This window comes from Gorilla gorilla, chromosome 9, assembly GCF_029281585.2.
Source record: "Gorilla gorilla gorilla isolate KB3781 chromosome 9, NHGRI_mGorGor1-v2.1_pri, whole genome shotgun sequence".
Classification (NCBI taxonomy): Eukaryota; Metazoa; Chordata; class Mammalia; order Primates; family Hominidae; genus Gorilla; species Gorilla gorilla.
In genome coordinates, this window is record NC_073233.2 from 67105235 (window position 1) to 67129124 (window position 23890).

The 23890-nt window shown below is 40.3% G+C and overlaps 1 protein-coding gene across 1 annotated transcript; it reads left to right on the forward strand.

The window, feature by feature from the left end:
• The first annotated feature begins 6897 nt into the window (after positions 1 to 6897).
• On the forward strand, positions 6898 to 19723 carry OR5AN1 (olfactory receptor family 5 subfamily AN member 1). Its single transcript, XM_055356200.2, has 2 exons — positions 6898 to 7275; positions 12455 to 19723. The coding sequence occupies exon 2, from the start codon at positions 12468 to 12470 to the stop codon at positions 13401 to 13403; it is 936 nt and encodes a 311-aa protein (XP_055212175.1). The 5' UTR covers positions 6898 to 7275; positions 12455 to 12467; the 3' UTR covers positions 13404 to 19723.
• Positions 19724 to 23890: the final 4167 nt, after the last annotated feature.

Genomic DNA, 23890 nt, shown 5'->3' on the forward strand with positions numbered 1-23890 from the left:
ATTCCCCTTGGATCACTGGTAGCCAGAAACAAGTCCTGGTGCATGGTAACCAGGTGCAGGGTTCCCAGCTTCCTCCCCCTTCAAGTCACCTTCCGTGTCTTCCCTCTGTCCACTCTCAGTGCCTTCCCTCTGTAGATCTGTTAGGAGTATGCCAGTCATCTTGGTCTCTCAGTGACAGCTGTTCCACCTGACTGTGTCTAGTTGGCCTTCTTGTGCTCTCTGCAGTTTGCTAGTATTTCATTGAAGATTTTTGTATCAAAATTCTAGTTGCATCAGAGGTATTTGGCCAAACTTTTCCTTTCATGTAGTGTCTTTGTCTGACTTATGTACCAAGGTAATGCTGACCTCATAAAGTGTGTTTGAAAGTATTTTCTCTGTCTTTCTTTTTTAGATGAGTTTGAGAAGTATTGGTAATAATTCTTCTCTGAATGTTTGGTAGAATTCAGCTATGAAACCATCTAGACCCGGGCTTTTCTTTGTTGGAAGGTTTTTAATTACTACTTCAGTTTATTTGTCGTTGGTCTGTTTAGGCTTTCTATTTCTTCCTGGTTCCATCTTGGTAAGTTATACTTTTCCAGGATTTTATCCACTTCCTCTAGTGTCATCCAACTTGTTGGCACATAATTGTTCATAATTGTTCCTTTTATTTCTGAGGTGTCTGATGTAATGTCTCCATTTTCATTTATGACTTTATTTATTTGAGTTTTCTCTTTTTTCTGTTACTCTAGTTAAGGGTTTGTCAATTTTGTTTAATTCAAAAAAGCAACCTTTGTTTTATCAATTTTTTCCTACAGTGTTTCTGTTTTTTATTTATTTGATTTATTTCTGTTCTAATCTTTATTATATCCTTTCTTCTGCTGAGCTTGAGTTTAGTTTGTTCTCTTATCTAGTTCCTTGAAGCATAATATTAGGTTACGTATTTGGGATCTTTTTTAATGTAGTCATTTATTGCTATAAACATCTCTCTTAGAAATGTTTCTGCTGTATCCCACAGGTTTTATCATGTTGTACTTCCATTGTTTTTTGTCTCAAAATATTTAAACTCTCTTTTGATTTCTTCTGTGAACTATTAGTTGTTCAGGATCGTGTTGCTTAATTTTCACGTATTTCTGAATTTTCCAAAATTCCTCCTGTTAATGATTTCTAGTTTCATACTGTTGTGGTCAGAAACAATACTAAATCTAATTTCAATCTTCTTGAAGTTGTTAAGGCTTGTCTCATGGCCTAACATTTGGTCTATCCTGAAGAATGTTTCATGTGCACTAGAGAATGTTTATTATGCTGCTGTTGAACGGAAAGTTTTTTATATGTCTGTTAGGCCCATTTGGTCTGAAGCACAATTCAAGTCCAATATTTCCTTGTTTATTTTTTCTCTGGTTGACCTATCCATTATTGAAAGTGGAGTATTGGAGTTCCCTACTATTCTTGCATTGCTATCCATTTCTTTCTTTATGTCCATTAATATTTGCTCTATATATGTAGGTACTCCAATCTTGGGTTCATATATATATATTTACAATTGTTATGTTTCCTTGATGAATTGACTGCTTTATTACTAAATAATGACCTTCTTTGTCTCTCGTGAAAATTTTTGATTTGAAGTCTATTTTACATTATGTAAGTATAGCCACTTCTGTTCTCTTTAGATTACTATTTGCATAAAATATCTTTTTTCATTGTTTCATTTTCTGCCTGTGTGTCCGTAAGCTAAAATGGCAAGCTTTGAACACTTAACGTTATTAAATAAGACTTCTGTGACTTTTTCTCTTCTCTTTATGGGCCTTCCGTAATCAAAAAAAAAAGTTTACTTAATGATATTCCATAAGTCCTGTAGGCTGTCTTCCCTCTTTTTTTTTTCTTTTTGCTTTTTTCCCCCATGATTGGGTTATTTTAGAAGACCTGTGTTCAACTTCACATGTTCTTTTTTGTTTGGCCGAGTATGCTGTTGAAGACTTCAGTTGCATTTTTAATTGCATTCATTCAGTTTTTCAGCCCCAAGATTTATGTGTGTTTTTTTCTTAATGGTATCTATCTCTTTGTTGAACTTCTCATTTAGATGATAAATTGTGCTCCTGATTTTATTGAATTATATATCTATATTGTCCTGTACCTTGCTAACTTTCCTTAAGATCTCTATTTTAAATTTATTTTCAGCCAATTCATAAGTTTTTATTTCTCTGGAGTCAGTTACCAAAACTTTACCATGTTACTTTGGTGGTGTTATGTTTCCTTGCCTTTTCATGTTTCCTGTGTCCCTGCATTGATGTCTGAGCATCTGGTAGAGCAGTCACTTATTCCAAATTTATAGTTTATGTAGAGTTTCACCTGAAGATGGGTCCTAGGGTGTCAGTTGGGAGGGTGTGTTGGCTCTGGTTCTGGATGAGCCCAGTAGTGTAGTCTGTGTGCAGCTTCTTTAGCTATGGTTAACATCAGTAATGACTACAGGTACCTCAGTGGCCTAGGGTGCAGGTATTTTGGGCAACAGTTTTGGCACTGAAGATTATTAGAGTTTTAGTGGCAAAGGTGTTAAGAGTCGTCCTGTTCTTATTTTCCCCATAGTGAAGAACCTTAGCTGAGAGAATCACTCATGGTATTGAGTCTGACATGGATCACAAGCAGACTCAGTGAAACTGTGTAACAGTATTTCCAATGGCTGTGGACCTGGGATTCTGTGCTCAGTGTCTTGCTCAACTACTGTGGCACCTGTAATGTGGGCTCAGCTTCCCTCTCTGGAACATAGGTAAACACAGCTCTCCAACAAATCTAGGGGCTGTGACTCTGAGGCATTCCCCAATAGCCTAGCCCCAAAAAGCAGGGATGTAGCTGTGACTCTGATCCTGGGAATCAGGCTACAGCACTGACACAGCTCTAAGGAAGAAGGGGTGTTCCAGAGGCTCAAGCCATGGCTAGCAGGGCACAACTGTCAGTCCCCACACTAATGGGGCACAGTATCAACTTGGGCACCAGGGGAGTGGGTATCTTGTAGTGATGACTCTGGAAGTAGGAAAAGGCAGTAGCCTAGGCTCCATAAGTCTCGGTGCAGCAGCAGCAAGAACTCAGGAATGATGGGGTAGAGCTGTGATTTATTCTCTGGGGCTTGAGGAGCAGGGCAACAATGGTCCTACTCCCTAGGGAGGCAGGGAGCCTCAGCATGTCAGATTCTAGAAAGGAATCCAGATTCAGGGAGGTGGGGATCTGTGGCTGTTTGACTCAGACAGCAGGAGTCACAGCTCAGCCAAGGCTCTGTTTCCCTGGAGACCGGGACACCACATCAGCTCAGGTGCCTGGGAGGTGGCTGCTTCACTGGGCCCTAGGCCTGGGGCCCCACAGGGCTGGGTGTGTGACTAATCCACAGGGCCAGGATTGCTGGTCCCCAAAGGACAGGATTCTGTCTTGACTCAGGCAGGGTGGCTCTGCTATATTGGACTCTGGGTCGCCAAGAGACAGACACCACATGAGCTTAGTTACTGGGGTACAATTGCTCTGCTATAGGGGCAGAAGGTCAGATTCCTGAAGGAGCAGAAGCCACCAGGCAGAGGTGCAGGCCTGTGACTGCTCCACTGGGCCTGAACTTCTGGTTCCTGGCAGGCAACATGCCACATCAGCTTGGGCACCTGGGGCATGTGGCTTCTCTGCTGGGCACAGGCTTTGAGTAACCAAGGGATGAAATGTAGCAGCAAATGGGATGGGGGAGATTGTCAGGTTGTTCCCAGACAGTATGAAGCTGCAGCAGCTTGTTCCTAGGGCATAGGAAGATTAAGCAGCTTGTTCTTAGGTGACAGGTAGCTGCAGCAGCTCAGCTGGTAAAAGGTGCACTGCCGTGTGTGAGCAAGTGTGTGTGTGCACTGCCGTGTGTGAGCAATAATGGCAGAACCTGAGGGATGAAGGAGTGCAGTGGCTATGGGCCCTTGGAACAATAGCTCCAGTTTCAGGATGGCACAGTAGCAGTTTGGACCGCAGAGAGTGCATATAAGATGGGCTCCACCTCTGGAGTCGTACAGCCTTTGGAACTCCAGGCAGCCTAAGCTGGGCACAGGGCCTATGAGGACTGCAGGACTCATAAGTAGTGAAAACTGTAGGTGTCCATGACAGTGATGGGGACTGCTGTGGCCTTCTGCTTACCTTTTCCTCACCGGGAGAAACCCACTCCTGGTTCCAAGCTGATCCCCACTGGAGGGAATGGGTGGCAGAAGCAAGGTGGTTTCTTCCTGCTCTAGGTGGCCATCCTGAGTTACTGTGCACTGCAAAATTTCCACCACTCCCTTGCTGTACTCCCGCATTCTCCTTTAGTCAGTCTGGTCAAATTGTGGCTGCTTGTTGTTTTGGTACTTTTTTATGGGGGTGATGAACAGTAGCCACCTGTAATTGACCATCTTGCCAACATTACTCTGAATCTGTTCATTTATTTTATTTTTAATTGTTAAGCATTTATTTATATTCCAATACAAATAAAATAACACGATGTATAAAATAAAATATTTACATCCAAGCAAAGACAGGAAGAGAGTAAGTGAATGAAAGAGAGAAATAGAGAAGAGGAGAAGAGGGCATGAAAGGGGAGCAGAGAAGAGAGGAGAGGAGAGGGAAGGAGAGGGAAGGGAAAGGGAGGGAAGGGAAGGGAAGGGGAGGGGACGGAAGGGAAAGGGAAGGGAGGGGAAGGAAGGGAAGGGGAGGGGAGGGAGCGGGGGAGGGGAGGGGAGGGGACCAAGGTGCAGGAGGGCAATATTTGTTTGGGTTTATTCCCAAATAACCCAGTTCCTTCCACCTTACCCTTTGAGTCCACAGGAGGTAAATTTTTTTTTTTTAAAAAGTAGGGGAGAAAAAAATGGTAGGTGGAAAGGGCCACTTTTAAGATGAAGAGTTGGGGAGATTCCTAGAGATGCAAGGAAGTCAAAGCCAGCAATTTCTTGGCAAAGGTACACCTGGAGCATGCTTCATGGTAGCCTCCCAGAGACTGCGCAAAACCTCAGAAATGATGGCTATTATGGTATGTGTAGCGAGGATGGACCCAAGTACCTGAGGCCTGAGCCTCCCAGGAATTCCAGGGCCTTAAGTTTGACCAGGGAGCAGCAGAAGCACCAGATCTAGGGGTATCATGGAGGCTCGGAGACTGACCGAGATAACTTTTTTAAATGTGTAAGAGATATTTCTCTAGTCTAGAGTTTATGTACTAAATTTCATTGATATTACATTAGCATTTATACAACATTTTACACTTCATGTAGTTGCATCACATAGATTTGATTTTTCCTATACCCACATGAGACTGGCAGGTGAGAAATTATCCCAATTGCAGATGGAATATTTAGGCATACTGAGGCCTGTCATCCTCTTCTCATTGTAGGTAACAATATATCTCGAACCTCACAAAGTGTGAGTTATGGAATATAATAGTTCTTATTGGTCCAAAATAATCCCACTATTGGTTAGCCACTGTGCCCAAACTCCATACTTTTGGTGTTATTCTTAAAAATAACGGCAAATCTTAAGAAGCTATTTATTTTAAGATTCCACATATAAGTGAAATCTATAGTTAATACTATTGTACTTAGGGTTTTTGCTAAATGAGACTTTAGCTGCCCTTGCCACACACACACACACACAAACTGGATAACTATGCGCAATGATGGATATGTTAATTTGCTTCACTATAGTAACCACTTTACTGTCGATATGTATCTTATAACATCATGTTGTACTCTTTGATTATATACAATAAAATTTATTTTTTAAAAAAAGCTATTCAGTTTAAGGGATTGTATTCTTATAGTCCTTATCAGAGGAAAACATATCAGTACTCGTTCATTAACAAGAGTTAGATCATTAACTTATTGCCACCACCCATCCATTTCTTCCTTTAAGTAAGATTGGCTGAGGTAGATCAAACTGAGAATGGGACCTTGTCCAAAACATTTCTATATCCCTTGCAACTGCAAAGATAAATGAGCTTCCTCTCCCCACCCCCAAATAAACCCAAAATGTTTGTAGAAATGACCATAAGTAGATATTTTTAATGAAGAATTTTAACAAAGGATAGAAATACAGCATAATATGTTGGAAAGATCTCCAAATCAAAACATGTAAGTTATATCTACTATTAAACAGAAAGCGTGATTTATACTACACACTCTGATAAGTGCTTTATAGTCTTTATCCAATTTAATTCTCAATGAAAACCTACCCTGTGAAGTAGCTATTACTGTTAGCCCCATTTTACAGGTGAAAACACTGAGGCTTAGAGAGGTTAATTTGCTCAAGGTCACACAAGTAGCAAGTGGCCAAGCCAAAATTCAACCCAAATTGTATGATATCAATACCCACAGTCATAACCATGAGAAGCCATGGCTTTGTTATGAATTAATCTTATTGTATTCTTTAGTGCCTCAATTTCCTCACTTATGCATGGGAAATAATGCCATGTCTGCCTTGCAGGACTGCTGTGATAATTGACTCAAGTCAGATATTTGAGGAAATATGTATGTAATTGCCTAGAATGAAAGCGTTTTGTAAGCAGAGAAGCATATACATATCGAATTTATTGCTATCAAGCTATATTACTGGCTAGGGTGTCATCTTGGGCAAACTCTTCAGCACTCTGGTCTCAGATTTTTCACCCAGAAATTGAGATGTTTGGACTAGATGGTCCCTATCTTCTTTCCAACTCCAATGACTTCAAGTTTTGTAAAAAGTTGCAATCCTGACATCATGATAGGACGATAGGGAAATAGGGAATTGACCCACATAGCAAAGTGGGGCGTGAGATCAGCAGGGACAAAAACCCCATGACAACCGTGGCACCAGAGAGCAAGTACCTGGCATGCTTTCTCTCTCTAATTGGCTTTTCTCCTTTCATCTCTGCTCTCAGAGACACATTTAAAATGATCCCCACTTGAGGCCATCTCTCTTGCTGTGAGTGGACAGCCAATTTTGTGGTCAAACATGCCCATCTTGGAGTGTGATACGCCCACCTGAAAAATTCCACTGGAAAAGAAATAAGCAATTTCAACCTTTGGCAAGAACCCTGTCTTCTTGGGGGACCTGGGTCAAGGTCACAGGACAAGACTTAGAACAGTGGATTCTGTACCGTCTCAATATCCATGTAATTCTTCCAGTAAGGACACACATGGAACAGAGTTTATGGTCCTCAGTCTCTCTCATTCTTCAACTCTTCCCTCTTCCTCACTTCCACATTCTGTACCTAAAGCTCTTCGTTGGATTCTCTTACTCCTTACTCAACCTTCTGTAAAAAGAAAAACCTCAAACATAAAATTTCAGGTATTATTCTGGAGTGAGGGATGGGTATTGAATTCTTAAGGATGTGACCTTGAACACTGCTATCTTCTTTTTTTTCACCTGTAAAATGGGGATGTTGGGATAAACTATAGTCAATATATGTTGTCTATGAAGCCTGAAAAATGCATCAAAAATAGTAATTTACTGAGTTTCAGAGGAATTTCCTCAGATCAAAACCTGCTTGGGTGTGTTTCCCAGTTTTCTCCACCCCAAGGACCCTTTTAATTTAATTTTTGCCCTTCAGGATTCTGTTTTCAAAATGCTAATAATTAACTTGATTCTGTTTAAATACATAGCTTTGATTAATGATCTCTGAATAGCAAGAGACACACTAAGTCTTAATGATATGACAGAGTACTCCTATATAAGGCTGTTAGAACTTCTGAAATACTTCAAATTGCTCTCTGTTGTAATTTTTGGAGACCCTGGGATCTGAAGACACTGTCCTGGGCAACACAGATATCAGAGATACCCACTCCAAGCACAAGAAGTGTTGCTTTAAATATTCTTTGTAACCTTCTTGTACATATATTGTTCTTTATTGAGCAACGTTTCTGGGTTTACCTGATTTTGTACCCTGCACAACTTTGCAAACTGACCATGTCCTTATTAGATTAGCACTGGATAGGATTTTGATCACCTATATTCATCTAGTAAAATCTTTAACCTATCTTTACATCAGTTATCTTTTCCTCTGCGAATTGTCTCAGGAGATGGTGAACATATGCAAGGAATTAATCAAAGAGTGAATGTATCCAGAGTTTTTTCTCCTTTTCTCTAGCTTATCAAATGTCAACAAGGTAAGTTTTCAGGATAAATTTTATCATGAATAAGAAAAGCAATCCACAACTCCTTGTTCTTTACTGGAAATGGTAGATTACATAGAGTACATATAATTATGTCTGCCTGTGTCACCAGAATGTAATAAAAAAGTAAAGAGTTTCAGTGCAACCAATTGATCAACAATTTGACTTATTGTCACTGAATTGACCAGTTATATTCATGTTTGGGGGATGTTATCTGTGAGAGCTTATATTTTAAAAATATTTCCATTAAATCTAACTCACCTTGGATAACATATCTGAGATATTGTATTAGAGGGTTTTTTTTATTTTTAAATCTTTTTTTCATTTTTATTTTTATTTTAAGTTCTGGGGTACTTGTGCATGATGTTCAGGTTTGCTACATAGGTAAATGTGTTTCATGGTGGTTTTCTGCGCCTATCAACCCATCACCTAAGTATTAAGCCCGGCATGCATTAGCTATTTTTCCTAATGCTCTCCCTCCCCTCACTCCACCCCCTGACAGGCCCCAGTGTGTGTTACTTCTCTCACTGTATCCATGTGTCCTCATAGTTCAGCTCCCACTTGTAAGTGAGAAGATATGGTGTTTGGTTTCCTGTTCCTGCACTAATTTGCTGAGGATAATGACTCTGCATTCGTTTGCTGAGGATGATGGCTTCCAGCTCCATCCATGTCCCTGCAAAGGACATGATCTCATTCCTTTTTATGGCTATTCTAAGAGTAAACAGAAAGATTTCCAAGTTAACAAAACCATAATGGAAATAAAAATAAGATTTTCTTAGTTTGACATCCAAGCCTGAGTGAAAGAACCATTTATTAATGTGTTAGACACAAACTTGTTGAGTTCTGCAAATATTAGTATATACAATGCTTAGCATTAAGTAACCAAACGTCTCTACTTATCGGTGTGCTCTGTACAGTCAGCGTTCTCAGCTTGAGGGTACTTGGTGGTGCTGGAACAAAAAGCAGCATCAGGAGTTGACAATTCAGCTGTGTGGGAGATAACACAATACTACAAGATAGAAAGAAGTACAATCATTTGTCAACAATATCTTTAGTCTGGTTTAGAAATCATAAATAATTTTGTTAAGAGGTCCTTGATACTTCAGTACTAGTTCTTCCTTTATTCCCCTTTAAGAGAGAAGTGATGATGGGAATGATCATTGCTAACATTTTTTGAGGCCTTAGTGTTTTTGTTTTTTGTTTTGAGGAGTCTCACTCTGTTGCCCAGGCTGGAGTGCAGTGGCACAATCTCGGTTCACTGCAACCTCCGCCTCCCAGGTTCAAGCAATTCCCCTTCTCAGCCTCCCGAGTAGCTGGGACTACAGGCATGCGCCACAACGCCTGGCTAATTTTTGTACTTTTCAAAGAGGAGGAGCTTTACCATGTTAGCCAGACCGGTCTCAAACTCCTGACCTCAGGCAATCCACCTGCCTCGGCCTCCCATAGTGCTGGGATTATAGGTCTGAGCCACCGTGTCTGGCTGAGGCCTTATTGTTTTAAGCCCTTTATGTCATTTCCATCCTTGCAACAACCCTTTGAGGTTTAATGATTATCAGCTTCACTTATAGATGAAGCAACTGAGGTAAAGAGAAGTTAATCATGTGCCAAACATCACACAGCCTGCAAGTAAGATTCAGGAAAGTCTACTCTCTCACATTCTATCTCTTTCTCCCCCTTTTTCTCTGTCCTGTCTCTCTCTTCCTTCTTCTCCCCCTTTCTCCACCCTATTAATGATTTTTACATTTAATAATATTTTTATCATAAATGTAGAAGCTGTAGGAAAACAAGAGAATACAGATAAGTATAAATAAGAAAATCAAAATGATACCAACCATTAATTTTAATGTTTGACATTATAAATGGTTTGTAAGGAGTGTGTGTGTGTTTGTGTGTGTGTGTGTGTGTGTGTGTGACAGAGAGAGAGAAGAGAGCGGGGGAAGGGAGAGAGAGCTCATGCATGCAAAAGAGTTTATAAAAAGCACATAATTTTTCTCCAGAAAAGTAGAACTACCTTGTGCACTCATCAGTGGTCATATGAGTGCCCATTCCTTACTGATTTATACAATATCTTATATATTAAGATAATAATTATATTGTCTTTTTCTGTCTTATCACTATTTTCCCCCATTCATCAATTGTCTTTCAAATATGCTTTATGTAAGGGTTTTTCTGCCATAACCAAGTTTTAAATTGCTTTGCCATATTTTTTCTCTTATAATTTCTGTTTTAGTGTTATTTTTCAGGAATATCATTTCCATCCCAAGATTATATAAATGCGCATCTATTTATTCCTCAAATTCTCTTTTACCTATAGTGAGGCAGGTCTCACAGACCATTTGTAGAAGAGTTTGTTCTTTCACTATCAACCAAAAATACTTTTTCATATATAAAATTCTTACCAACACACATTTATTTATGAAATTTTTATTTGTTCTTTTGGCATGTCTATTATTACAAGAATAATGAATTATCAATGTTCAAAATACTTTTTAATATCTGAAAGTTAAAATCCTTTCTAATTATTCATCTTTTTCAAAATTGTCTTGGCTATTATCTATCATTGGTTTGCTCTTTGATCTCAAGAAAGGACAGTCTGAGTATGGAGCAGAGTGAATGTACACTATCTATGCATACCTTTGGTTGCTGCAATTACTTTTACACCAACCTAATACTATAAGTCTGTTGGTAAGCTCTGACTTGCTGATTGAATCTACCAAAAAATAAAAAGATATACCTCTGTATTATTAGAGAATTGAAATATTTACTTTGACCTTTTTCCTAGTTCAAGATCCATCATAATTTGATGCTGGTTTTCCACTGACCTAGTGTACCCAAAGTCAAGCAAACTGAAGAAAAAATGGCTTATGCAGCTTATATCATTATGGCTCTAGGTGGCTTGACTGGCATGGACACTAGGTCTCAATCTACACCTGCCTGGAGGCAATGAGGCCTGGCTGTCTATAGGGCTGATGTTGTCTCATGAATTTCCTCAAATTAACCCATGAAAATATTACTTTTCACATTCCTACCCACAGGTATACCTGTCACTCATGATTATCTGTAAGCAGTCCATGATAACAATAGCCATTCTCTGTTGAACAATTGCTGTATACATAAATGTGTGCTAAGTTTTTGCATGAATTTTCACTTATAGCCTTCCCAGTAACCTGGGAAGTTAGAAGCTTTTATTGTCCTTACATTATTAGTAGTAAATTAAGCTTAATGTTTTTATGTCACTGGTACAAGTTAATAGAAGAAGAAGGTATTGGAAATAAACTCCAAAGTCTGAACCCTTAGCCACATTACTATGCTGTTTCCCAGACACTCTAAAATTGAGACAATAGTTGGGGCCAAGAGTGAGCTGCACTAGCCTCTTTCTGGAATGCTTTGTATTAAGGCTTCCCTGAGAAGACTTATTCCAAAACTTTATTGGACACCCATGCTCTGTCTGCCTCAAAATATTATCAGAATTTATGATATTATTGTTAAGGCCAGTTTGGATATGTTATATTAAATACATTTTTATTAAAATAGGAGAAGTTATTAGAAACAGGGAAAGCAATTTTTCTAAAGGGTAAAATAAAAAGTATTTTAAATCTACTTAGATAACAATCCAGGGCAGGACTGTTGTCCATCAAATATATTTTGGAAGGATGCCATTTAAACTTTCATAATTTTTGTTGTTGTTGTTGAAATGGAGTCTCACTCTGTTGCCTAGGCTGGAGAGCAGTGGCATGATCTCACCTCACTGCAACCTCTGCCTCCTGGGTTCAAGTGATTCTCCTGCCTCAGCCTCCGGAGTAACTGGGATTACAGGTCTGTGCAACCACGCCCAGATAATTTTTGTATTTTTAGTAGAGACAGGGTTTTGCCATTTTGGCCAGGCTGGTCTCAAACTCCTGACCTCAGGTGATCCACCCACCTCAGCCTCCCAAGGTGCTAGGATTACAGGCATGAGCCACCACGCCCGGCCTAAGCTTTCATAATTTTAAAGCAACAGTTATATAATGAATCACCAGAGGTCTTTTTGAAGAAAAACTATTATCTTAATTAGTGATCTTTACCTTATACGTAATACTCTCAGCATTTCTATAGCATATTTTTTAAAAATTACCAGTCAACTTTTAAAATATATTTTTAATTCTCATGATACTCCATGAATTAATCAAGAACCTGAAGCATTGTGCAGGTACATGCTGACAATTCAAGAAATGCTGGGGTCTTTCCATCAGAAGAGTGAAACATTTCTCCTTTTCCAGTGCTTGTTGGAAGAAAAGATGTACACATATGAAGATGGTAATGTATCACTTCAACTGAGTTAGCAATCCATTCTCTTGTCTCCTTTCTGATATTAGGAGCACTGAGCCAATGACTGGGGGAGGAAATATTACAGAAATCACCTATTTCATCCTGCTGGGATTCTCAGATTTTCCCAGGATCATAAAAGTGCTCTTCACTATATTCCTGGTGATCTACATTATATCTCTGGCCTGGAACCTGTCCCTCATTGTTTTAATAAGGATGGATTCCCACCTCCATACACCCATGTATTTCTTCCTCAGTAACCTGTCCTTCATAGATGTCTGCTATATCAGCTCCACAGTCCCTAAGATGCTCTCCAACCTCTTACAGGAACAGCAAACTATCACTTTTGTTGGTTGTATCATTCAGTACTTTATCTTTTCAACGATGGGACTGAGTGAGTCTTGTCTCATGACAGCCATGGCTTATGATCGTTATGCTGCCATTTGTAACCCCCTGCTTTATTCATCCATCATGTCACCCACCCTCTGTGTTTGGATGGTACTGGGAGCCTACATGACTGGCCTCACTGCTTCTTTATTCCAAATTGGTGTTTTGCTTCAACTCCACTTCTGTGGGTCTAATGTCATCAGACATTTCTTCTGTGACATGCCCCAACTGTTAATCTTGTCCTGTACTGACACTTTCTTTGTACAGGTCATGACTGCTATATTAACCATGTTCTTTGGGATAGCAAGTGCCCTAGTTATCATGATATCCTATGGCTATATTGGCATCTCCATCATGAAGATCACTTCAGCTAAAGGCAGGTCCAAGGCATTCAACACCTGTGCTTCTCATCTAACAGCTGTTTCCCTCTTCTATACATCAGGAATCTTTGTCTATTTGAGTTCCAGCTCTGGAGGTTCTTCAAGCTTTGACAGATTTGCATCTGTTTTCTACACTGTGGTCATTCCCATGTTAAATCCCTTGATTTACAGTTTGAGGAACAAAGAAATTAAAGATGCCTTAAAGAGGTTGCAAAAGAGAAAGTGCTGCTGAGTTTACAGATTCTGAGATTTCTGCCAGATATGGCCCATCAGAATCTCCCTAACCCACAAAATATGATCATGAATGGACTATAACAAAATTCATGCTGCCTACTGCCTTTGGACAAAGAAGGTTTGATTTGATGCACAAAATATGCCAATATGGACTAACAGATGACTCAATGCCACAGACATCAGGATCTTTACGTCCTGGAGGTTCATTATTTTTATCCTACATCAGGATAAATAATGTGGCCTCATCATTTATGAATTTGTCCAAAATTATTTGTGAAACAACAAGATTTAGAAATCTTTTGTTTCCTGTGGCTTCTCAGATCAAAGATGGCTCAATGTTAGGACTTTGCCACTAGAGAAATGAGGCCTGGCACAGACCCCCAGGAGTTCAGAAACATCATCTCCCATATATGCTGATACAGCATAATAAAGATATGGTGGTAACCATTGTTTATTCTGTGTTTCTGGACGGGAGAGAATAAACAGACAGAGGGGTTCTGCCATTGGAAAGGGAAAAAAAGCAATATATTGGCCTGGTTGTGTCTTTAAGAAAGAGCAACATGAGATAGCTGTAGTTTGCCTAAGACCTCTCTCAGCACTAATTATCTAATACATTTTTGGCAATTTCCTTGCCTACATCAGCTGTAGCATAAGAAAGAAGGAGGTGATTTTAATCATAAAGTGGGATAGAAACAAGGATATGGTCCCTGCAATGACATTTACTTATGAGTCTGATGATTTGATTTCTTGCATCTAGAGTCTAGTGGGAAATTATAATGGAGATCATATTCAAAGTTCACAGCCAATAGCAACATCTGATACTGTGGGACTCAAACTTTCTTTTTCTCCCCCATTAAATTTAGAAAATTTACTCTTGTTTGCCTGGGTAACTATTGAATCCAGGAGAGGATGAAAGAAACATGGGTCAAATATATCTCAGTTAAGCTCAACCTAGACAAGCTAACCTGCAGTCATGTTCAGAGAAGTCGTGCATTTAAGCCTACTCTACATCAGCCAATCCCAGCTGATCTCCAGGTGATCTGAGGATACGTGAGTGACAATAAATGAATGTTGCAGTCAGCACTGGATTTTGCAGTTTGTTATACAGCAGTAGTTAATCAATATACTTCATAATTTAAAATTAAAAATTTTCTCCTTGCCCAAACCACCTGGCTTAAAATTCAGGCTCTGCCACCCCCAAGCTGTGTGATTCTGGGCAAACCACACAGTCATTTGTGCCTCAGTTTTCTCATTTGTAAAATTGAGATATTATATATCTATTTTGGAGTTGTTTAGGATGATTGAGCTGATACTTATTCAAAACTCAGAATAGGGACCCCAGCATATAATAAACGCTATACATGCATCATGTATTATTATTTATTGAGTGCTTTCTATGTTCAAAGAATTTAAATGGTTTCAGTTGAGCTAAGTTTTACTGTTATACCAACTTCATAGATGAATAAACTTAGGCCAGAGGAATTCAGAAATGCAGCTAGTAAGTGAAGGGGTGGGAATCCAAACTAACATTGCAGATATCAAAGCCTCCTCCCTTCTTCAATACCCCTTAATGTATAAGGTGCCAAATTGCTTATTAATATACAAGGTACATATGAATAAAATAAAGCAATATTTATGAGATGCAGCCAATGCTAAAATCAGAAGTAACAATCTTTTGAAAAGAAATACAATAAAGTAACAAAGCTGTGAATCAGAAAAAAATTGAAAAAAGAATGCCAATTCAAACCTTAAGAAAACTAGAGGAGGAGTGGAGGAGTGGGCAAGATGGCTGACCAGAAGCAGCTAGTGTGTATGGCTGTCATGGAAAGGAACAGAAGGGGTGAGCATTAGGTCTCTGCAACCCTCAAGTCGGGAGATCTCCTTGTGAACCCACTCCACCAGGGCTTTCAGTCTTCAGTCTAATACACAGAGCTATGTGGAGTCTTGGCAGAGCAGCCACTCAGGCCAGCATGGAGTCCTCTAAGGCTTAGATGCTTGGGTTTTCTGGTAAAAGTAGCTGCAGCTCCAGCAAAGTTGGAGGTTAGACTCCTGTATATAACCCTAGGAAAGAGGCTGAATCAAGGGGGGTTAACAGCAACAACCCACAGGCCCCACTTCCATGCCACCTCACAAGATAAGATCCACTGGCTTGGAATTCCAGCCAGCTACCAGTAGTGGCATTGTACCTCCCTAAGAAGGAGCTCAAAGGGAAGAGCTGGGCTGTCATCTTTGCTGTTCAGATGCCTTAGCTGTTCTGGCCTTTGGGCTTTGAAGAATCTGAGCTGACCCAGGGTGGAAGAGAACCCCCAGCCTAGCACAACACAGCTGCTCTACCCAAACATAGCCAGACTATGCTTTAGGTGGGTGTCCAATCCCATTCCTCCTCACTGGGCAGGACCTCCCAACTGGGGCCTGCAGCCACCCCCACCAAGCTGTCCAGCTGACAAAGATTTGAATTATCCCTGAGATGGCACTCACAGAGGGAGAAGTGGGTTACCATCTTTGCTGTTTTGGTGACTTAGCAACTCCAGCCTTTGGGCTTTGAAGTGTCTGAGACGACTGAGGATGGAAGTAGACCCCAACACAGCACAGCTGTTCTACCAAAACGTGGCCAGACTGCTTTTTTAAGTGGTTCCTAATCCTGTTCCTCCTCACTGGGTGGAACCTCTCAACTAGGCTCTCCAGCCACTTCCTACAGCTGCTTTGGGCCACCAAAACTGCATACCTCCCTGGGACAAAGCTCTCAGAGGAAGGGACAGGCCACTATCTTTGCTGTTTCACAGCCTTCACTGGTGACACCTCCAGGTTCTGGGAAATCTGAGGTGACCAGGTACTGGAACAGGCCCCAAGCATAAAAAAGCAGCCCTATGGAAAAGTGGCCAGAGTGCTACATGGGTTTCCATTCCCATATCTTCTCACCAGGAAGATCCTCAGGCCTGGGCTTCCAGCCACCACCAGCCAGAACTATCAAGCCAGTACCAAATCAGCAACTCCCTAGACAGAGCTTCCGAGGTCAACAGAAAGTTTCTATGCCACTGCCTCTGCAGTGGAACTGCCCTTGACACACTCCAACTAATTAATGAAGAAAGACACTAAGTGCTTTATCCACACCTCTAATAATCTGCAGTCAACCCAAGGAGAAGAGGCTGGTCTGTCTCCCACGGGTCCCACACACCCCCCACCACTCATCATCAGACAAAGAACCCCTGGCTTGGGCCCACAACACATACCCTCTATCTTGGGCTGGCTGCACTGAGCGATTGCTGACCTGCATCTCTCTGGGGTGGAGCCCCCAGGAGTCAAACAAATGACCCTTAGCCACAACCATTACAAAGATCTCTTCCACTGCTGTCTCTAAGCTGGGGAAGGAACATAAACACAAAGATCTCCCCAGAGCTGCAGCAGGCAGCCCAGGAGTGCTGAATCAGGAACTACAGACAGCACTCAGGGGGAGAGGAAACCACACTTTCTGAGCACTGAGAGGGAACACAGCTGCAAATGTGAGGAAACATAGGGGAGCCACACAACAGAACAAGAGTCTTCCAGCTGTCCTGTAAGCCTAGGTATCACCTACTGAATCACGCCTCAAAACTTCAACACCAAAAATATCTCACTAATATATCCCCCTCTGAAACAAGAGATAAGAAGTGAGCATCAAATAAAGACCCTACACAAAGCCTTGGCCCAGTGAAAACATCCAGAAAACAAGTTGATTGACTATACTCAAACTACTCTGCAGTTAAAGAAACACCCACATGCAGAGATGAGGAAAAAAAACCAATGTAAGAACTCTGGTAACTCAAATGGCCAAAATATCATATGTCCTCCAAATGATCACACCAGTTCTCCAACAAAGGTTCTTAACTAGGCCAAACTGGCTAGAATGACAGAAATAGAATTCAGAATATGGATAGAAAAAAAGATCATGGAAATTCAGGAGGATGGCAAAATCCAATCCAAGAAAAATAAGAATCACAGTAAAGTGACACAGAAGCTGAAAGAAAAATAGCCAGTATAAAAAAGCACTTAGTGGGTCTGACAGAGCTGAATAGCGCAATACAAGAATTCCACAATGCAATCAAAAGTATTAAGAGCAGAATAAACCAAGCTGGGGATACAATCTCAGAACTTGATGCTGGTTCTCTGAAATAAGACAGTCAGACACAAATAAAGAAAAAAAAAAGAAATGAACAAAGCCTCCAAGAAGTATGGGTTATGTAAAGAGGCCAAATCTACAAGTAATTGGCATCCCTGAAAGGGAGGGGAAGGAAGAAAACAACTTGGAAAATATATTTCAGAATATTGTCCATGAAAATATCCCCAATCTTGCTAGAGAGGACAAGAGTCAAATTCAGTAAATACAGAGAAGTCCTTCAAGATTCTACACAAGAAGATAATTGCCAAGACACATAATCATTATGTTTTCCAAGGTCAAAATAAAAGAATGTTAAAGGCAGCTATAAGGAAAGGGTGAGTCATCTAAAAAGGGATCCCCATCAGGCTAACAGCAGACCTCTCCACTGGTACCCTGCAAGCCAGAAGAGTTTGGGGTTTTGTCTTCCACATTCTTAAAGAAAATAGTCTTCAACCAAGAATTTCATATCCAGCCAAACTAAGCTCCTAAGTGAAGGGAATAATACAATCCTTCTCAGATAAGCAAATGTTGAGGGACTTCATTACCACCAGACCTGCCTTACAAGAGATCTTGAAAGAAGCAGTAAATATAGAAAGGAAAAACTGCTACCAGCTAATACAAAAACTCAGTTAAACACAGAAACCAATGTCACTATGAAGCAACCACACAAACAAGTAAACATAATAACCAGCTGACAGCACAATGACAGAATCAAATGCGCACATATCAATAATAATCTTGAATGTAAATGGGCTAAATGCCCCACTAAAAAGGCACAGAGTGGCAAGCGGGATAAAAAAGGAAGACCCAATGGTATGCTGTCTTCAAGAGACCCGTCTCACATGTAAGACACACACAGGCTCAAAATAAAGGGAAGGAGAAACTTCCATGGCTGATTTGTTACTGTTGCTGCCAAATGTCACAGACTGAAAGAATCAAAATTGTAAAAATTTCTATTCTAACCAATTAATGTATGAAGTATGTGAAATACCAATCAAAATCACAACATGCTTGTGGAAACTAAAAGTTGATTATGAACTTAATACAGAAAAGAGCAAAGTATATCCAAGATATTCTTGCCCTTACAAATATCAATGTATTCAGAAGCTATATAAGTGACATAAGCAAGATGGGGAGTCAGGGATCTCAGCCCTCATCACCCACAGAAAACAACTGGACAGCTATCTGCGCATGAAAATTGCTGTAGGAAGGCTCTGCAGTCCAGTTAAGAAGCTGCAGCAACACAGTGAAGACAAGTGAATGAACATGTTAGTCAGAGTTCTCCAGAGAGACAAAACCAATAGGATACATCAGAGGAGTTCCTGAACTCCTTAAAATTGTTGGAAAAATATTCTGTATATATGCATCTTTTTTGATCAAAGCTTTACATCATTTGGATTCACAAGAAGGACCATGAGATAACCCCTGTGATAGCTGTAGGCTGTTATCTTGTAGGCTTTTTCTTTTCACATGTCCATGTGTCATCTACACACAATTGGGTTCTTTTGTTTTAATATTTGTGTGTATGTGGAGTATTCCTTTTTCTTTTAAACAAAGGTAAGACTAGACTTTCTCTGAATATGCTATTTGGCAACTTGGTTTTTTTTTTTCCACTAAAGATAGTCTTCCAGGTCAGCACATAAAGATAAACATTTTTAATGTTTGCATAGTGTCTCTGCTTAATATTACATAGAGTAGCTGGGTCATAATTATTTAATCAGTACTCAGAAACATAGTATGAGTGCAAAAATGTTCACTGATTTGGAGAGAAAGATTGTGTTATGGAAAGTTAGAAGAAACAGAATATGTGAAGGTGAGGAATTCAGAGGAACCTCTATAGGTCACCACCTTAGGGAAAAAAAAGACAAAATAAGGATTGGAAAACTGCAGAATGTTTAAATTTGTTACCACCAAAGCTAAAAGCACAATTTGTGCAGAAGGAGTTACTGGTACAGCTAAGGCTAACCTGCATCTATGCTCCAGCTTCCAGGACTCCTCCCTATGCCAGAGACATTATAATAACAGAGAAAACAACAACAACAACAACTTACAAATAAAGGATGTAAAATGAATTATAATACAAGGCAAGGCCACATGTAGTCTAGCTAAGCCCATCTTGAGGGAAGGTCCAGGGACAAATTTGGAAAAAATTATAGGATAGGCAACAGATAAAGGTATGAAGTCATAAAGGAAATAATTTGAGCAACATATTAAAGAGTAATACTGGTAACTGCCCTGGGTGTGCTTGCCTGCCAGACACCCAATCTTGCAAGACTGACATTAAAAGTCTTGCCTCCACTGTTCTTTGTGTCTACAAGTCCATTCTTTGAGTTTGGATGGGTGAATGTGTTTCTTGCGATCACTTTCTAAAGAAGGCATAAATGAATATTACTGCCATTCTCCAGCCTCTGTCCCTATGATCTACCTCTGGCCTACATGCCTTGTTCTGGCCAAACAGAAAAGATGATTGAACTCCAGGGAATAAAAAAGCATGGTGGACTTCTGTTCCAAGATGGCCGAACAGGAACAGCTCTGGTCTACAGCTCCCAGCATGATCGACACACAAGATGGGTGATTTCTGCATTTCCAACTGAGGTACCTGGTTCATCTCATTGGGAATGGTTAGACAGTGGGTGCAGCCCACGGAGGGCTAGCCAATGCAGGGCAGGGCATCGCCTCACCTAAGAAGTGCAAGGGGTTAGGGGATTTCCCTTTCCTAGCCAAGGGAAGCCATGACAGACTGTACCTGGAAAAAAGCAGACACTCCCTGCTAAATACTGTGCTTTTTCAATGGTCTTAGCAAACGGCACATCAGGAGATTATATCCTGCACCTGGCTCAGTGGGTCCATGCCCAAGGAGCCTTGCTCACTGCTAGTGCAGCAGTCTGAGATTGACCTGCCAGGCAGCAGCCTGGCAGGGGGAGGGGTGTCCACAATTGCTGAGGCTTGAGTACGTAAACAAAGCAGCTGGGGAAGCTCAAACTGGGTGGAGCCCACCACAGCTCACCAAGGCCAGATGCCTCAGTTGACTCCACCACTGGGGGCAGGGCATAGCTGAACAAAAGGCAGCAGAAACTTCTGCAGACTTAAACGTCCCAATCTGACAGCTCTGAAGAGAGCAATGGTTCTTCAAGCATGGCGCTTGAGCCCTAAGAACAGACAGACTGCCTCCTCAAGTAGGTCCCTGACCCCAGTGTAGCCTAACTTGGAAACACCTCCCAGTAGGAGCCGACTGACATCTCAAACAGGTGGGTGCCATTCTGGGACAAAGCTTCCAGAGGACAGATGAGGCAGCAATATTTGCTGTTCTGCAATATTTGCTGTTCTGCAGCTTCCACCATTGATACCCAGGCAAACAGGGTCTGGAGTAGGCCTCTAGAAAACCCCAGCAGACCTGCAACTGAGGGACCTGACTGTTAGAAGGAAAATTAACAAGCAGAAAGGAATAGCATCAACATCAACAAAAAGGACATCCACAACAAAATCCCATCTGTAGGTCACCAACATCAAAGATCAAAGGTAGGTAAAACCACAAAGATGGGAAGAAAGAAAAGGAGAGATGGGGAGGGCAGAAAAGCTGAAAAATATAAAAACCAAAGTGCCTCTTCTCCTCGAAAGAATTGCAGCTCCTCGACAGCAATGGAACAAAGCTGAACAAAGAATGACTTTGACAAATTAACAGAAGTAGGCTTCAGAAGGTCAGTAATAACAAACTTCTCGGAGCTAAAGGAGGATGTTCAAACCTATCACAAGGAAGCTAAAAACTTTGAAAAATGATTAGACGAATGGCTAACTAGAATAAACAGTGTCAAGAAGACCTTAAATAACCTGATGGAGCTGAAAACCATGGCATGAGAACTATGTGATGAATGCACAAGCTTCAGTAGCCAACTCAATCAAGTGGAAGAAAGTGATTGAAGGTTAAATTAATGAAATAAAGTGAGAAGAGAAGTTTAGAGAAAAAGGAGTAAAAAGAAACAAATAAAGACTCCAAGAAATATGGGACTATGTGAAAAGACCAAATCTACATTGGATTGGTGCACTCAAAACTGACGGGGAGAATGGAACCAAGTTGAAAAACACTGTTCAGGATATGATCCAGGAGAAATTCCCCAACCTAGAAGGCAGGCCAACAATCAAATTCAGGAAATACAGGGAATGCCACGAAGAAACTCCTCAAGAAGGGCAACCCCAAGACACATAATTGTTAGATTCACCAAGGTGGAAATGAAGGAAAAAATGTTAAGGGCAGCCAGAGAGAAAGGTCAGATTACCCACAAAGGGAAGCCCACCAGACTAACAGTTGATCTCTCACCAGAAATTCTACAAGCCAGTAGAGAGTGGGGGCCAATATTCAACATTCTTAAAGAAAATTATTTTCAACCCAGAATTTCATATCCAGCCAAACTAAGTTTCATAAGTGAAGGAGAAATAAAATCCTTTACAGACAAGCAAATGCTGAGAGGTTTTTTTTCACCACCAGGCCTGCCTTACAAGAGCTCCTGAAGGAAGCATTAAACATGGAAAGGAACAATGGGTGTCAGCCACTGCAAAAACATGCCAAATTGTAAAGACCATCGATGCTAGGAAGAAACTGCATCAGTTAACGGGCAAAATAACCATCTAACATCATAATGACAGGATGAATTTCACACATAACAATATTAACCTTAAATGTAAATGGGCTAAATGCCCCAATTAAAAGACACAGACTGGCAAATTGGATAAGGAGTCAAGACCCACAAGTGTGCTGTATTCAGGACACCCATCTCACATGCACAGACACACATAGGCTGAAAATAAAGGGATGGAGGAAAATCTACCAAGTAAATCAAAACAAAAACAAACAAAAAAGCCAGGGGCTGCAATCCTAGTCTCTGATAAAACAGACTTTAAACCAACAAAGATCAAAAGAGACAAAGAAGACCATTATATAATGGTAAAGGGATCAATTCAACAAGAAGAGCTAACTATCCTAAATATATATGCACCCAATACAAGAGCACCCAGATTCATAAATCAAGTCCTTTGAGAACCACAAGGAGGCTTACACCCCCACACAACAATAATGGGAGACTTTAAAACCCCAATGTCAATATTAGATAGATCAATGAGAATGAAGGTTAAGAAGAATATGCAAGACCTGAACCCAGCTCTGCACCAAGCAGACCTAATAGACATCTATGGAACTCTCCACCTAAAATCAACAGAATGTACATTCTTTTCAGCACCACACCACACCTATTCCAAAATTGACCACATAGTTGGAAGTAAAGCACTCCTCAGCAAATGTAAAAGAACAGAAATCACAACAAATTGTCTCTCAGACCACAGTGCAATCAAATTAGAACTCAGGATTAAGAAACTCACTCAAAACCACACAACTACATGGAAACTGAAAAACCTATCCCTGAAGGGCTACTGGGTAAATAACGAAATGAAGGAAGAAATAAAGATGTTCTTTGAAACCAATAAGAACAAAGACACAACATACCAGAATCTCTGTGACACATTTAAAGCAGTGTGTAGAGGGAAATTATAGCACTAAATGCCCACAAAAGAAAGCAGGAAAGAACAAAAATTGACACTCTAACATCACAAATAAAAGAATTACACAAGCAAGAGCAAACACATTCAAAAGCTAGCAGAAGGTAAGAAATAACTAAGATCAGAGCAGAACCGAAGGAGATAGAGACACAAAAAACACTTCAAAAAATCAATGAATCCGGGAGCTGGTTTTCTGAAAAGATCAACAAAATTGATAGTCCTCTAACAAGACTAACAAAGAAGAAAAGAGAGAAGAATCAAATGGATGCAATATAAAATGAAAAATGGGATAGAAGAATCAAATAGATGCAACAAAAAATGATAAAGCGGATATCACCACCAATCCAACAGAAATACAAACTAACATCAGAGAATATTATAAATGCCTCTATGCAAATAAACTAGAAAATCTAGAAGAATTGGATAAATTCCTGGACGCATACAACCTCCCAAGACCAAACCAGGAAGAAGTTGAATCTCTGAATAGACCAATAATAGGCTCTGAAATTGAGGCAATAATTAATAGCTTACCAACCAAAAAAAGTGCAGGACCAGATGGATTCACAGCCGAATTCTACCAGAGGTACAAGGAGGAGCTGGTACCATTCCTTCTGAAAGTATTCCAAACAATAGAGAAAGAGGGAATCCTCCCTAACTAATTTTATGAGGCCAGCATCATACTGATACCAAAGCCTGGCAGAGACACACAAAAAAAGAGAATTTTAGACCAATATCCCTGATGAACATCAATGCAAAAATTCTCAGTAAAATACAGGCAAACCGAATTCAGCAGCACATCAAAA

Coding starts and splice junctions, on each gene's coding strand:
- OR5AN1 (XM_055356200.2), top strand. CDS start 12,468: ATGACTGGGGGAGGAAATATTACAGAAATCACCTATTTCATCCTGCTG.